Source organism: Callorhinchus milii, unplaced genomic scaffold (genome assembly GCF_018977255.1).
Source record: "Callorhinchus milii isolate IMCB2004 unplaced genomic scaffold, IMCB_Cmil_1.0 Scaffold3, whole genome shotgun sequence".
In the NCBI taxonomy this organism is placed as follows: Eukaryota; Metazoa; Chordata; class Chondrichthyes; order Chimaeriformes; family Callorhinchidae; genus Callorhinchus; species Callorhinchus milii.
This window is the reverse complement of record NW_024704744.1, coordinates 117007-129258: the sequence shown is the minus strand read 5'-3', so window position 1 is coordinate 129258 and position 12252 is coordinate 117007. Positions and strand designations below refer to the sequence as shown.

Sequence of the window (12252 nt, the reverse complement as noted above, 5' to 3'; positions counted from 1 at the left end):
GTGAGCCCGGCGGAGGATTCCCAGACTGGAGAAGAGGGAGGGGGTGGGGTGTCGAGTGGGGATAGAAGGCGAGAGGGACGGAGAGAGAGGAGGAGAGAGCGGGAGAGATGCAGAGGGGGAGGGTTTGGGGGAGAGAGGAGGGGGAGGGGCTGAGGGGGCTCGGGTCAAAGCGGCAGCCATAATGCGCACGCGGGGACCGGGAGCGAGCGGTCAGGTGGATGGCATTATCCCATAGGCTGGGGCTGAGCCAACCCAACAGGACCATGGGGGGGGGGGGGGGGGGGGGGCGCAGAGGGTTTTTTTTGCGCGCACACTCCTGAAAACTAAACTATGACGTCAGCGGGTTCCCCTGCTTCGCCCCCACACCCCCCTAGCTGCACTCCCTGCCGCCGCTCCCCGTGCGGCTGCACTCCCCGCCGCCGCTCCCCGTGCGGCTGCACTCCCTCCCGCCGCTCCCCGTGCGGCTGCACTCCCTGCCGCCGCTCCCCGTGCGGCTGCACTCCCTCCCGCCGCTCCCCGTGCGGCTGCACTCCCTCCCGCCGCTCCCCGTGCGGCTGCACTCCCTGCCGCCGCTCCCCGTGCGGCTGCACTCCCTGCCGCCGCTCCCCAGTGTGGCTGCACTCCCTGCCGCCGCTCCCCGTGCGGCTGCACTCCCTGCCGCCGCGACCTTAAATACCTGGGTAGGTAGGCCCAGGCTCCTCCCCGTGCTGTCCTGCCGCCGCTCCCCGTTTCACGCACACAGTCCCACACACACAGACATATATGGCACATCTTATAATCACTGCTGGACTCTCACACACGGTAAAATTACTTTATCTTCTGTATATCTTCTTTTATATATCTTCTTCTATAGAATAAAACATAAAATGTCTGTCTGTCTCTCTGCACTTCAAGAAGGATCTCAAAAACTGATTGAATAAAGACATGATTTATACCTATCGGAAAGGTCTTGCATTGGGAGTGACATGGGCAAATTGTTTTTGTATATCTCCTATTGTTCATGAGTTATTTTCAGTTTTGCGTTTTTTACGGCAGTTACACCTGGTGGCTGTGCCGACTGACCTTGGCACCTGCATCACAGAACCCACACATCGCCAACTGGCGGCAAGAACCAAATAAAGAACCCAGATGAAGCTAAGCTGCGGCAACAACAACAAAATCACAATCTTAAAGTGCCTTTCACGTCGGGAGGACATCCCAGTGATTATAAATTATACATTTATGTTTATCATTATAAAGATGCGAAAATCAAACCTTTCATCAAGGATCAGTAAAAATCTTAGACAAAAGAGAGAAAAAGAACAAAGAACAGCGCGGCTGCATTTCAATGATGAAAGGACTGCAACAGCGCACCAGAATGGGTTGCCCACTCAAAGAACAGTACGGCCAAAATGAGTCCCCCCAAAGGAGTCCTCCCAGGTGAGTATAGATCAAGATGAAATGTCTGTCTGTGTGTCAATCTACATTCCATATTGGATCCTTTGGTTGCAAGTCAAGCTGCAATGGGTACAGCTAGAAAAATATATTGTGTACAATGATATAATAGATGGTGTTACCTTGCCCACCACAGCACAGCCCAGACTGATCACTGTGTACAGTACACAGTATAGTATATAATATATTGGTGACTATAATGCCCCCACCCGTCCTCTACCCTCACTTCCTCCCGCTCAGTCCTCCTCTCCCACCGACCTCACAGACTCCTATCCCTGCTCGTCCTCCCCACAGCCTCCCTCTGCTCCAGCCGCGAATCCTCCGTCAGGCCCACCGTGGGAGTTGCCGCTGGGTGTCTAACAGCAGCCACTCTGACTGCCCCGTCCCCCATTCTCACCACAAGGCTCAGCGGTCCCCAACCAGAGGGACCAACCTCTCCTCCCTGATCCACATCCTCGCCCTCACTGAAACCTGGATCACTCAAGGCCACACCACCCACCTACACCTTCCATCACACCCTACAACCTAACCGCCGTGGTGGCGGGGTGGCTCTCATCTTCTGGGCCCCTCAGCTTCGGACTGTCTGTCCAGCACTTTTTGATGTCCTCCCAACGTTAAAAGGAGCTTTACACATAGAATTGTGTTATTGTTTAGATGGAGGTTGAAGTCGTTCATTATGAGCAGGTGTTCAGTGTAGATTTGGACAGCGATGAGAGGGGAGAGGAGATATCAATCAGGAAGGAGCCAGGAGTATAAAAGCAAGAAAGTTATGTTAAACCTTTACAAATTGCTGGTTGGGCCTAAGCTAGAGTATTCTGTCCAATTCACGTCCCCCGCCTCGCTCGCCCCACTACAGGCGGGAGGGCCTTCTGCCACTCTGCCCCCACCGTCTGGAACTCCATCCCGCAGTCCCTCCGCCTCGCCCCCTCCCTCACCACCTTCAAAACCGACCTCAAGACCCTCCTCTTCGACCGTGCTTTCGATCATCCTGCTTCACCCACCGCCCTCCACCCTCCCCCACCCCGACACCCAGCTTGGGTCCATAACTCTGTCTGTCCAGCGCCTTGGGATGTCCTCCCAACACGAAAGGTGGTTTACACATGGAATTTTGTTGTTGTTATTGCAGTACAATAATATAATAATGTATTGATTACCTCAGCACAGCCCAGACTGACAGTATAAAGTATATTAGTGTAATAATATATTTTAATATGATAATAATAGCTGGGGAGGGTGTAGGGTGTGTGTGTGTGGGGGGGGTGTAGCGGGGAGGGTGTAGGGGGTTAAGGGGAGGGTGTAGCTGGGGAGGGTGTAGCTGGGGAGGGTGTAGGGGTTAAGGGGAGGGTGTAGATGGGGAGGGTGTAGATGGGGAGGGTGTAGGGGATGAGTGTGGGGGGGGGTGTAGTGGGGAGGGTGTAGGGGGGGTTGGGGGGGGGAGGATGTAGCTGGGGAGGGTGTAAGGGGTGGGTGTAGGGTGTGTGGGGCGACCACATCACTCCCACCCTCGCCCTCGCTCACCTCCTTTGCTCCCCATCCCCGAGGATCCAATTCAAGATCCTCACCCTCACCTACAAGGTCATTCCCGGCCTCGCTCCCTCCTACCTCTCCGACCTACTGTCCCCCTACCTACCTGCCCGTACCCTCCGTTCCTCTGGCTCCGGTCTGCTCCACATCCCCCGCCCCAACCGCCCGACCATCGGTGGCCTTCAGCCTCTCAGCCCCGAGGCTCTGGAACTCTATCCCCAGTGCCTTCGCCGCTTCCTCCCTTTCCTCCTTCAAGGCCGGTCTCAAGACCTTTCTCTTTGACCTTCAGCCTTCAGCTCCGTCTCGACTCTCTACCCCCTCCTCGCTCCCTCCCTTCCCTCCCCTCACCCTGACCATCTCCCCCCTCCTCGCTCCCTCCCTTCCCTCCCCTCCCCGACCATTTCCCCCCTCCTCGCTCCCTCCCTTCCCTCCCCTCCCCCTGACCATTTCCCCCCTCCTCGCTCCCTCCCTTCCCTCCCCTCCCCCTGACCATTCCCCCCCTCCTCGCTCCCTCCCTTCCCTCCCCTCAACCTGACCATTTCCACCCTCCTCGCTCCCTCCCTTCCCTCCCCTCACCATCCCCCCCTCCTCGCTCCCTCCCTTCCCTCCCCTCACCCTGACCATTTCCCCCTCCTCGCTCCCTCCCTTCCCTCCCTCACCATCCCCCCCTCCTCGCTCCCTCCCTTCCCTCCCCTCACCCTGACCATTTCCCCCTCCTCGCTCCCTCCCTTCCCTCCCCTCACCATCCCCCCCTCCTCGCTCCCTCCCTTCCCTCCCTCACCCTGACCATTTCCCCCCTCCTCGCTCCCTCCCTTCCCTCCCTCCCCTCACCCTGACCATTTCCCCCTCCTCGCTCCCTCCCTTCCCTCCCCTCCCCCTGACCATTTCCCCCCAATGCTCGGGTCCTGACCCAACTGTACAGTGCCTCAGGACGTCCTCCTGACGTGAAAGACGCTCTATAAATGGAATCTTGTTGTTGTGTGTGTGTGTGGGGGGGGGGGGTATTTGGGGGTGTAGGGGCTGTCGGTTAGGGGCAGGCGGTGGGTGGGGGCAGGCGGGGCGGGCTGTGTGTGGGGGGGGGTAGGCCGGGGGGGGTGGGGCAGGCGGGGGGGGCTGTGTGTGGGGGGGGCGGTGTGTGTGTGTGTGGGGGGGCAGGCGGGGGGGGCTGTGTGTGGGGGGGGCTGTGTGTGTGTGGGGGGGGGGGGCAGGCCGGGATGGTCAGGCCGGGGGGGGCTGTGTGTGTGGGGGGGCTGTGTGTGGGGGGGGGCTGTGTGTGGGGGGGGCGGTACCTGTGTGTGTGTGGGGGGGGCTGTGTGTGTGGGGGGGGCTGTGTGTGTGGGGGGGCTGTGTGTGGGGGGGGGCGGTTACCTTGTGTGTGTGTGGGGGGGGCTGTGTGTGTGGGGGGGCTGTGTGGGGGGGGCTGTGTGTGGGGGGGGGCGGTTACCTTGTGTGTGTGTGGGGGGGGGCTGTGTGTGTGGGGGGGGGACTGTGTGTGGGGGGGGCTGTGTGTGGGGGGGGGCGGTTACCTTGTGTGTGTGTGTGGCGGGTGGCCGGGGGGGGGGGGGCGGTTACCTTGTGTGTGTGTGTGGGGGGGGGGGCTGTGTGTGGGGGGTGGCTGGGGGGGGGGGCTGTGTGTGGGGGGGGGCTCTGTGTGGGGGGTGGCCGGGCGGGGGGGGGCTGTGTGTGTGGGGGGGCTGTGTGTGTGGGGGGGGGGGGCTGTGTGTGGGGGGGTGGCCGGGCGGGGGGGGGCTGTGTGTGGGGGGGGGGCTGTGTGTGGGGGGGGGCGGTTACCTTGTGTGTGTGTGGGGGGTGGCCGGGCGGGGGGGGTGTGTGTGGGGGGCTGTGTGTGTGTGGGGGGGGCTGTGTGTGTGTGGGGGGGGGGGGGCAGGCCGGGGTGGTCAGGCCGGGGGGGCTGTGTGTGTGTGTGTGGGGGGGCTCTGTGGGGGGGGGGGCTGTGTGTGGGGGGGTGGCCGGGGGGGGGGGCGGTTACCTTGCCCACCTCAGCACAGCCGAGGCTGATCACTTTGACCCGTAAGCACTTCCTGGCGGTGGCGGTGCCGCTCCGGGCCCTGGTCTCCATCCCACAGCCCCGACACAGGCCACACCCCCACCGCGGCCCCGCCCCCACACAGGCCCCGCCCCCACAGCGGCCCCGCCCCCACAGCGGCCCCGCCCCACACAGGTCCCGCCCCCACCGCGGCCCCGCCCCACACAGGCCCCGCCCCCACCGCGGCCCCGCCCCCACCCCGGCCCCGCCCCCACACAGGCCCCGCCCCACACAGGCCCCGCCCCACACAGGCCCCGCCCCCACCGCGGCCACACCCCCACACAGGCCCCGCCCCCACACACGCCCCGCCCCACACAGGCCCCGCCCCCACACACGCCCCCAGCCCCAACTACAGCCCAACACTGACCCCAGGCACAGGCTGTCTGTCAGGGCAGCAGTGGCCCTGGGGCTGAGGGTGGGGGCAGACAGACAGTCTGTGAGGGCAGCAGTGGCCCTGGGGCTGAGGGTGGGGGCAGACAGGTGGAGTTGGTGCCATCCGCATACATATGGAGTTGACCCCATGTCTGCGGATGGTGTCACCGAGGGGGAGAATGCAGATGTCAAAGAGGAGACAGGGACAGAGCCCTGTGGACGGCAGACGGGACAGTGCGGGGGTCAAGGACAGAGCCCTGTGGACGGCAGACGGGACAGTGCGGGGGTCAAGGACAGAGCCCTGGGACGGCAGACATGACAGTGCGGGGGTCAAGGACAGAGCCCTGGGGACGGCAGACGGGACAGTGCGGGGGTCAAGGACAGAGCCCTGGGGACGGCAGACGGGACAGTGCGGGGGTCAAGGACAGAGCCCTGGGGACGGCAGACATGACAGTGCGGGGGTCAAGGACAGAGCCCTGGGGACGGCAGACATGACAGTGCGGGGGTCAAGGACAGAGCCCTGGGGACGGCAGACAGGACAGTGCGGGGACCAAGGACAGAGCCCTGGGGACGGCAGACGGGACAGTGCGGGGGTCAAGGACAGAGCCCTGGGGACGGCAGACATGACAGTGCGGGGGTCAAGGACAGAGCCCTGGGGACGGCAGACGGGACAGTGCGGGGACCAAGGACAGAGCCCTGTGGACGGCAGACGGGACAGTGCGGGGACCAAGGACAGAGCCCTGGGGACGGCAGACATGACAGTGCGGGGACCAAGGACAGAGCCCTGGGGACGGCAGACATGACAGTGCGGGGACCAAGGACAGAGCCCTGGGGACGGCAGACATGACAGTGCGGGGCTGGAGGAGAAACCATTGGAGGCAACAAAGGAGACGGTGAGAGAGGTCATTCAGAACTCTGCAGCTCGTGTACTGTCCCGCACCAGACACCGCGCCCACATCACTCCCACCCTCACCCTCACCCTCGCCCTCACCCTCGCCCTCACCCTCACTCCCACCCTCACCCTCACCCTCGCCCTCACCCTCACCCTCACCCTCGCCCTCACCCTCACCTCCACTGCTCCCCATCCCCCAGAGGATCCAATTCAAGATCCTCATCCTCACCTACAAAGCAATTCACGGCCTCGCTCCCTCCTACCTCTCCAACCTACTATCCCCCACTTACCTGCCCGTACCCTCCGTCCCTCCGGCTCCGGTCTGCTCCACATCCCCCGCCCCAACCGCCCGACCATCGGTGGCCTTCAGCCTCTCAGCCCCGAGGCTCTGGAACTCCATCCCCAGTGCCTTCGCCGCTTCCTCCCTTTCCTCCTTCAAGGCCGGTCTCAAAACCTTTCTCTTTGACCTTCAGCCTACAGCTCCGCTCTCTACCCCCTCCTCGCCCCCTCCCTCCCCTCACCATCCCCCCCTCCTCGCTCCCTCCCTTCCCTCCCCTCACCCTGACCATTTCTCCCCTGCTCGGGTCCTGACCCAACTGTCCAGCGCTTTGGCTAGTCCTCCCGACGTGAAAGGCGCTCTATAAATGGAATCTTGTTGTTGTTGTACTGTAGATGTTTTTAGATGAATGGGAACGATGCCAGATGATATTAGGCGCAGGTTGGCGAAAACCAAGATTTGGGGATCCCAGAGTGTGCACTGGGGTAACTGGTGGAGTCTAACCAACTAAAACCACATAATTTGTCATTAATAGCATTGTCTGGCAAGCTTTCCCGCTGCTTGTCCAGCTGGGACCATCCTACCCGGTAGAGCTCTGGATTGTAGGGTTTCCCCATTATCAGCCCTTAATTGTGGAGAGATTTTTGTTGTGCTCCGCGTGCCACAAATCCAAGCAGTATGACATTACATTGCTCTTCTCAAAGAGCCGGCACAGACTCAATGGGCCGAATGGCCTCTTTTTGTGCTGTACGATTGTATAGGAGCAGGTTTGTGGGTATGCAGCCAGTGTCACACTAACAGTGAGGGGAGACGGCAGGGCAAGGGAAGAGGGCGGGGCAAAAGGTAGAAGGCGAGGGGAAGGAGAGGGCAGAGGGAACAGGAGAGGGCGAGGGAGGGAGGCCAGAGGGGAGAGTGCAGGGGAGAGTGGCAGAGGGTGGGGTGGGGGAGAGGATAAGGGAGAGGGAGTCCTGTAGCTCAGTGGTTAGAGCACTCGCTTTGCAAGTGAGAGACCTGAGTTCAATTCCAGGCAGAGGGCGAAACCTTGGGCAAGTTTCCTTACTCCACACAGAGCCCAATAATATTCCCTCCAAAACCAAAAACAATAATAAATTGGTCATTTTCAATCTACGACTGTGTGTGGGACATTGCTGTGCGCAATTGGCTGCCGCGTTCGCCCACAAATATACAGTCAATTCACTTTACAGTGTGTTCTGTGAAGCGCTTTGGGACGTCCTCCCGACGTGAAAAGCGCTATATCAAATGCAAGGATTATTATTATTATTATTATTACAGGGGCAGGGCGGGGGAGCTGGCTGTGAGAGTCACGCAGAATTGCTGGGCTGAATGGCCTCCCTGTGTGTGACTGACTGTGTGTTCCCGAGTGTAACAAACAGAGAGAGGAGCCATGTTTAGCCGCAAAAACGTGTGTAATCATCAACCATCATTTACATATCGTACAAGGCAATAAATAGGAGGGGCTGCGGCGGGGGAGGGCCGGGGGACAAAGACGTATATACAGAGGCTCGGTGGGGAATAGGCTACTGGGGGCCTCACTGCCCCAGGCCCCTCCCAACTGGACCCTCCTTCCCCATCACATTCCTGAAGAGGGTGAGCAGTGGCCTGCGGTCCCAGGAGTTCATGAAGCCCCCGTAGCGCTTGTCTTTCAGTGGTGACCCCCACCTAAAGTGGCCGATTTTGTAATCCTCCTCATTCTTCTTCTCCTCGGGGCCCAGCTCATTCTCCAAATCCTCAGCCTCCACCTCGGCCTCGTTGGCACCCACCTGGGGCAGGCTGGCCTCGGGGGTCTTGGGGAACATGGGAAGCAGATGTTTAGACCCCGCTTGACGCAGGCCATCCTTGGAGCCCTCAGCCCACCTGAAGTGGGTCATTTTGTACAACTTCCCATCCTTCTTCTGCTCAGGCTCCTGCCCCGGAACCCAGGTTTCCTGTCCTGGGCCCCAAGTCTCCTTTTCTGGGCCCCAGGTCTCCTCACCTGGGCCCCAGGGACCCTGGGCCTGTACCGGGCCCCAGGCCTTGTCTCCCAGGCCCCAGATCTCCCGTCCCAGGCCCCAGGCCTCTCCGGGGCCCCAGGCCTCTGCGGAGATCTGACGTTTGAGCTCGTCCCCCAGGCCCTCGGCTGAGGTGTCCTCATTGGGATAAACCTTGATGGGTCTCCTCTTCCTGCCCACTGGCTTCCCCCAGCGGAAGTGCTCCATGGAGTAGGATCGTTTGTCCTCCCGTGGACCGAGCAGCTCCCGGGAGGCCCAGCGTGGCCCCCACACGCCCCGCGCTGACCTCGAGCTGTTCCCTCGTTTCTTCCCAAACTTGTCCCAGCGGAAATGTCCCATCACGTAACTGCGCAGGGCCTCAGCCACCGGCATCAGCCGACCATTCCCAGGGAACAGCGGGACCTCCAGGCTCCGCCCTCTGTTACACACCTCATTACAGGCCTGTGTGAGAGATGTCATCACACACCTCATTACACCCCATTACACACCATCACACACCCCATTACACACACCATCACACACCCCATTACACACACCATCACACACCCCATTACACATCCCATTACAGACACCATCACACACCCCATTACACACACCATCACACATCCCATTACACATCCCATTACACACACCATCACACACCCCATTACACACACCATCACACACCCCATTACACATCCCATTACACACACCATCACACACCCCATTACATATCCCATTACACACACCATCACACACCCCATTCCACATACCGTCACACACTATTATGCACCCCATTACAACCCATTACACACATCATTACACACTATTATACATCCCATTACACACCCCATTACACATCCCATTTCACACACCATCATACACCCCATTACACACCACATCACACACCATCACACATCCCATTACACCCTATTTCACACACCATCACACACCATTACACACCTCATTACACATCCCATTACACACACCATTACTCATTCCAACACACACCCCATTATTCACACCATCACACCCCCCCATTACTTACACCATCACACACCCATCATTACACACTCAATTACATATACCATTACACACCCCATTACTCACACTATTACACACCCCATTACACATACCATCACACACCCTATTACACACACCATCACACACCCCATTACACACGCCATCACACACTCCATTACACACGCCATCATACGCCCCATTACACATCCCATTAGAGGCCTATGTAAGATCCACCGTTACACATTCCTCCACAGAGCAGGGAATGGGGTTAGAGTAGAGAGCTCCAGTGGGGGAGCGAGCCCCAGCACAGACACGATGGGGGGAGAGAGAGCAGGGAATGGGGTTAGAGTAGAGAGTTCCAGTGGGAGCGAGCCCCAGCAAGACACGATGGGGGGAGAGAGAGAGAGCAGGGAATGGGGTTAGAATAGAGAGTTCCAGTGGGAGCGAGCCCCAGCAAAGACACGATGGGGGGAGAGAGAGAGAGCAGGGAATGGGGTTAGAGTAGAGAGCTCCAGTGGGGAGTGAGCCCCAGCACAGACACGATGGGGGGAGAGCAAGGAATGGGGGCATCATGGGATGGTGGGGGGATGGTGGGAGGGGGTGCAGTTACCAGGAGGCTGGTGTCCAGGCCCTTGAGGTGACAGTCAGGGTCTTGGTCCCCACACTGAGCCCCTGCACTGTCAGCCCACAGCACAGCCATCAGCAACACCACTCGGGTCCACACGCACAGCTCCATCTCCTCGTCCTCTCGTCTGCTCCCTCACTCCCTCACCCGCTCAGCTGCCGGGGGCAACACATCAGCACAATTAATATCATCATATTCTATAACAACAACATTACATTTTACAATAATCCTTGTATTTGATGCGGTGCCTTATCACTTCTTTGAAACGTTGCAAGGAGCTTCACAGAATATACTGCAAAGTGTAGTGACTCTGTATTTTGTGGGCGAAACACAGCAGCCAATTGCTCCCAGCAGCGTCCCACATCAGTATTATGATTATTATGAATGGGTTATTATCCCTGGAAAGTGATCAACCAATCGACTAACAACCAGGTTCCTTCTTACTGTCGGTAAACAGATGTATGTGTGTGGAGTAAGGAAACTTGCCCAACATTTTGCCCGGCCCGGGACTCAAACCCAGGTCTCTTGCTTGCGAGGCGAGGGCTCCAACCCCTGAGCTACAGCATTCCACACCTTACACATCACGGAGCCTGGTGGGGGTGAGGATGGGGGTGATGGGGTCGGGGAGCCTGGTGGGGGTGAGGATGGGGGTGATGGGGTCGGGGAGCCTGGTGGGGGTTGAGGATGGGGTGATGGGGTCGGGGAGCCTGGTGGGGTGAGGATGGGGGTGATGGGGTCGGGAGCCTGGTGGGGGTGAGGATGGGGGTGATGGGGTCGGGGAGCCTGGTGGGGGTGAGGATGGGGGTGATGGGGTCGGGGAGCCTGGTGGGGGTGAGGATGGGGCTGGATGATCTGCAGCCTGTGGAGGGAGGAGTTGGGGGCCGACAAGCAAGGAGTTGGTTTAGTTGAGTCTAGATATGATGAATGCGTGGATAAGAGTCTCGACGGCCTGAAGGGTTGTGGTGGGAGTGGGAAATTAAAGAGAAGACCAAAGACAGAGCCCTGAGGAATGGCACACATGGCAATGTGGGGGCTGCAGGAGAAGCTGTTAGCTGGCTACCAGATACAAAGTGGAGACAGTGGAACAGGTTCGTATGAAACCTGGCAAAGACAGAGCTGTGAAGCTGGAGCTGAGAGGAGAGGTGGTGCAGAACACATTGGTCAACAGGGTGGAAGATGGCAGAAAGATAGTAAAGGACAAGGAGTCAGAGGGAACCCTGGTCACAGATGGAAAGAATGTCATGTGTAACTTTGACCAAGGCTGTGAACAGCACAGAAACTAGACTGGAGAGGTTTACACTGAGTGGTGGAGACCAGGCTGGAGAGGTTTATGGCCAGGGTGTGGGGAGAGGGAAGTAGAGTGGGTGGGTGGTTGATGGGCAATGACTGGAGAACGAGGAGGGTGACCGAGGGAGATCAGAAGGAGAAACAAATTCCGCAGTCCTGTAGCTCAGTGGTAAGAGCACTCGCCTCGCAAGTGACAGACAGGACCTGGGTTTAATTCCACGGATGTGGCAAAACCTTAGGTAAGTTTCCTTACTCCACACGCACTTTGTTTACCAGCAGTAAGTTATGATCAGGACAAAGAGAGAGAAAAAACTTTAATCGGACTTGAACTGATTTTTAACATCCACCTGAACAGCCGGTGTTGGGGGGTGGGGGGGGAGCGGGGTTCAATGTCTCACATGACGTCGTCTCTGATAATGTGGCACTTTCTCTCCCAGTGCTGCGCTTGAGTGTGAGGGGTGGGGGGTGGGGGGCTCGAACTCACAAACTCCTGCAGTGTGTACGGGAAACTCCGGAAGTGTAAACATTTCCCAGTAAAAGTCACTGGATCAGGGAGAGAGGCGGCTGTGAGATGAGTCAAAATAATAATCCTGGCATTTGATGCAGCGACTTATCACGTCGTCAAGATGTCTCGAAGCGCTTCACAGGATACACTGTACGTGAGATGTAGGGAGGATGTGAGCCAGAGGGAAGGGGTCAGGCGGAGGGATTCTGAGCTGCTATGAATTCCATCCATCTTACCTGAAAGTGTGTGATTGTCTTCTTTCTTGCTCGCTCTTCACT

At 58.9% G+C, this 12252-nt stretch overlaps 2 protein-coding genes across 2 annotated transcripts in view; both read right to left on the bottom strand.

Annotated features, from left to right (window-relative positions):
• Nucleotides 1-5082, bottom strand: part of dnajc27 (DnaJ (Hsp40) homolog, subfamily C, member 27) — a gene marked incomplete in the record, with an annotated part of 9955 nt that extends 4873 nt beyond the window's left edge. Inside the window, 1 exon segment of the mRNA XM_042333225.1 lies at nucleotides 4949-5082. Coding sequence (XP_042189159.1) covers nucleotides 4949-5038 — 90 coding nt within the window.
• Nucleotides 5083-8096: 3014 nt separating this feature from the next.
• On the bottom strand, nucleotides 8097-10330 carry LOC103190580 (pro-opiomelanocortin). The gene is made up of 2 exons (XM_007911414.2): nucleotides 10168-10330; nucleotides 8097-8996 (listed from the first exon to the last, which is right to left on the bottom strand). The coding sequence occupies exons 1-2, from the start codon at nucleotides 10291-10293 to the stop codon at nucleotides 8097-8099; spliced, it is 1026 nt and encodes a 341-aa protein (XP_007909605.1). The 5' UTR covers nucleotides 10294-10330.
• Between the last annotated feature and the right edge of the window lie 1922 nt (nucleotides 10331-12252).